The sequence below is a fragment of the Calidris pugnax genome, unplaced genomic scaffold (genome assembly GCF_001431845.1).
Source record: "Calidris pugnax isolate Ruff unplaced genomic scaffold, ASM143184v1 scaffold341, whole genome shotgun sequence".
Classification (NCBI taxonomy): Eukaryota; Metazoa; Chordata; class Aves; order Charadriiformes; family Scolopacidae; genus Calidris; species Calidris pugnax.
In genome coordinates, this window is record NW_015091149.1 from 718661 (window position 1) to 720773 (window position 2113).

At 57.1% G+C, this 2113-nt stretch overlaps 1 protein-coding gene across 1 annotated transcript; it reads right to left on the minus strand.

Moving 5' to 3' along the window:
- Positions 1–282: 282 nt before the first annotated feature.
- Positions 283–2102, minus strand: NKIRAS2 (NFKB inhibitor interacting Ras-like 2). Its single transcript, XM_014959091.1, has 2 exons — positions 1839–2102; positions 283–1463 (listed from the first exon to the last, which is right to left on the minus strand). Exons 1-2 carry the CDS (start codon positions 2070–2072, stop codon positions 1224–1226), a joined length of 474 nt encoding a protein of 157 aa, XP_014814577.1. The 5' UTR covers positions 2073–2102; the 3' UTR covers positions 283–1223.
- Positions 2103–2113: the final 11 nt, after the last annotated feature.

A 2113-nucleotide genomic window follows, 5' to 3' on the forward strand; every position in this document is an offset into this window, starting at 1 on the left:
TCTCCAAAGCATTTACTGCCTTTTTGACTTTAGCACCCGCTGTACTAGGTGGTAGGGCATAGTCCATAGCGCTCAATAACGTGTGCCCCTCTGTAAATAACCTTGGAGTGATGTGAACAGTTTGATTCAAGAAGAAAAAACAACAAAACCACAACACACCAACCCCACAAAAACGGAATAACCAGACTCTAGGGACTTGGCCAGTACTCCTCCTGTAATGTTCATTGTATATTTTTTTGATGTACTATAACTGTTGGGAAAAAAAAAAAAAAAAGGAAAATATTTTGATAATCGAATCTCATCGCTTTATTGTGTTACTCGGTAAATAAAAGGAACAAGTATAAACAAGCCAGGGCTTTCTCGTAATGTTTTTTTTTTTTCCCAGATCCAGACTAGCTGAAGGGGGACACGTGCTGCTGGGCAGGACCAGGAGACCTTCCCCTTGTCTCGTGGTGGTTCCAAGAGGAGAGGCAGCACTGTGTGAGACGGGCAGCGAGAGCTGCCCCAGCCCCAGGGGTGTGTGGGGTAAGGACAGTCCTGGCCTCCCCAAGGGCACGGCCAAGTCTGTACTTGAGAAGAGGAGGCAGTGGCAGGATGGCTGGGGACACCCTGCCCTCAGTAACAGCATCTTGCCCAGCTCTGTGCTGTGCAGTCCCTGGTGCAGGATGACTATTTCTGCTCAAAAAGGAGCAGCAAGCAGTGCCCGGTAAGGGAGGCTCTGCTGGAGAAGGCAGCAGCACCGCAGGGCCGGCTGGGGCAGGACAAGGGAGCCTCCTGGGCTGGAGGCAGGGCCAGCAAACGGGCTCTTCCCACATGGAAACAGTAAATACAAACCCTCCAGAGCGAGGGAATGGTTTCCTCAGGAGCTGGTCCCCACCTGGTGGCCACCCCTGGGGCTCTGCCTCCCTCCTGTGGCCCTGGAGTCTGCCAGCCTGTGCCCGGGGAGCAGAGGGACACTGCTCCATGAAGCCCGGCTTTCCAGCAGCACCTCCAGCATCTGCAGGGGCTGGGCACCGAACAGAGCGGTCCCTGTCCCAGTGCAGGGAGATGGGTCACCTCTCTCGCCCTCTAAGCCCATCCCCAGCCCTGGGATGCCCCATCCTCGTGCCACCACGCTTCCCGCAGGCTCCGTGACGCCAAAGAGGCTCAGCAGGAGGTTTGTGCAAGGGAAGCAAGGAGGTGAGGGAGAGGAGGTGGCAATGGAAGGGAAGGGAAAACAAGGCTCAGCCATCCATGGATCCACTGCCCTTGTTCTTGCGACTCAGGGGAAAAGCAGACTTGCTTTGTGGCTGCGTCATCTTACTGGCCAGGTAGATAAAGGGCTCGATGAGCGTGTGCCGGTCGGCTACCGACACCTCCCACAGCTTCACCTTCTCGCCCTTGGCCCAGTGCTGGGCTGCGTCGTGGTCCACCCGGCGCTGCTCCTGCAGGTCACACTTGTTGCCCAGAACCACGATGGTGACCTGTGCAAGAAAAAGTGAGAATTATCCTTGAAGGTACCAAAGGCAGAGCTTAATGGTGCTGCCCGACTCTGCCATGAAGACCCTCAGCCCAGGCCCACTCCTGCATCACATCCCCCCTCCATGGCCTCTTAAAACACCCCATCCTCCAGCGCTCCCTTCTGGTGGCTTCCCCTCCTCTTCTCTGTGTCTCAAACCAGCCCCAAAGTGGAAGGGGACACTCAGGAATCATCCCGGGACAGCAGCCAGGTCCACCTGAGAGTCTTATGGAACAGGGACCCCTGTCACCACCTTGTGACAAGCTGTGTTTCTGGGTGAGAACCTGACGACGGGGAGCAGATCCCGCTCCGCAGCCCCTTTCCCCCAGGGGGTACTCGCCTCTTTTTTGTCTTTGGACTTGTCGATCTCTTTCTTGAGGAGCTCCACCCGCTTGAAGGACTCCTTGCTGTCGGTGCTGTAGACCAGCACGTAGCCGTCGGTGCAGGAGAAGCAATGCTTGGGCAGCTCCAGCCCGTCCCGCAGCCCCCGCGTGTCGTAGAACCGCACCTGCTCCCGCACCCCCCGGTCCGTCTCGATGGAGCCCACGTAAATGTCCTCCTGGGTCTCGATCATCTCAGAACCTGCCGGGGAGGCGGGAGCGGGGGGGTGGGATG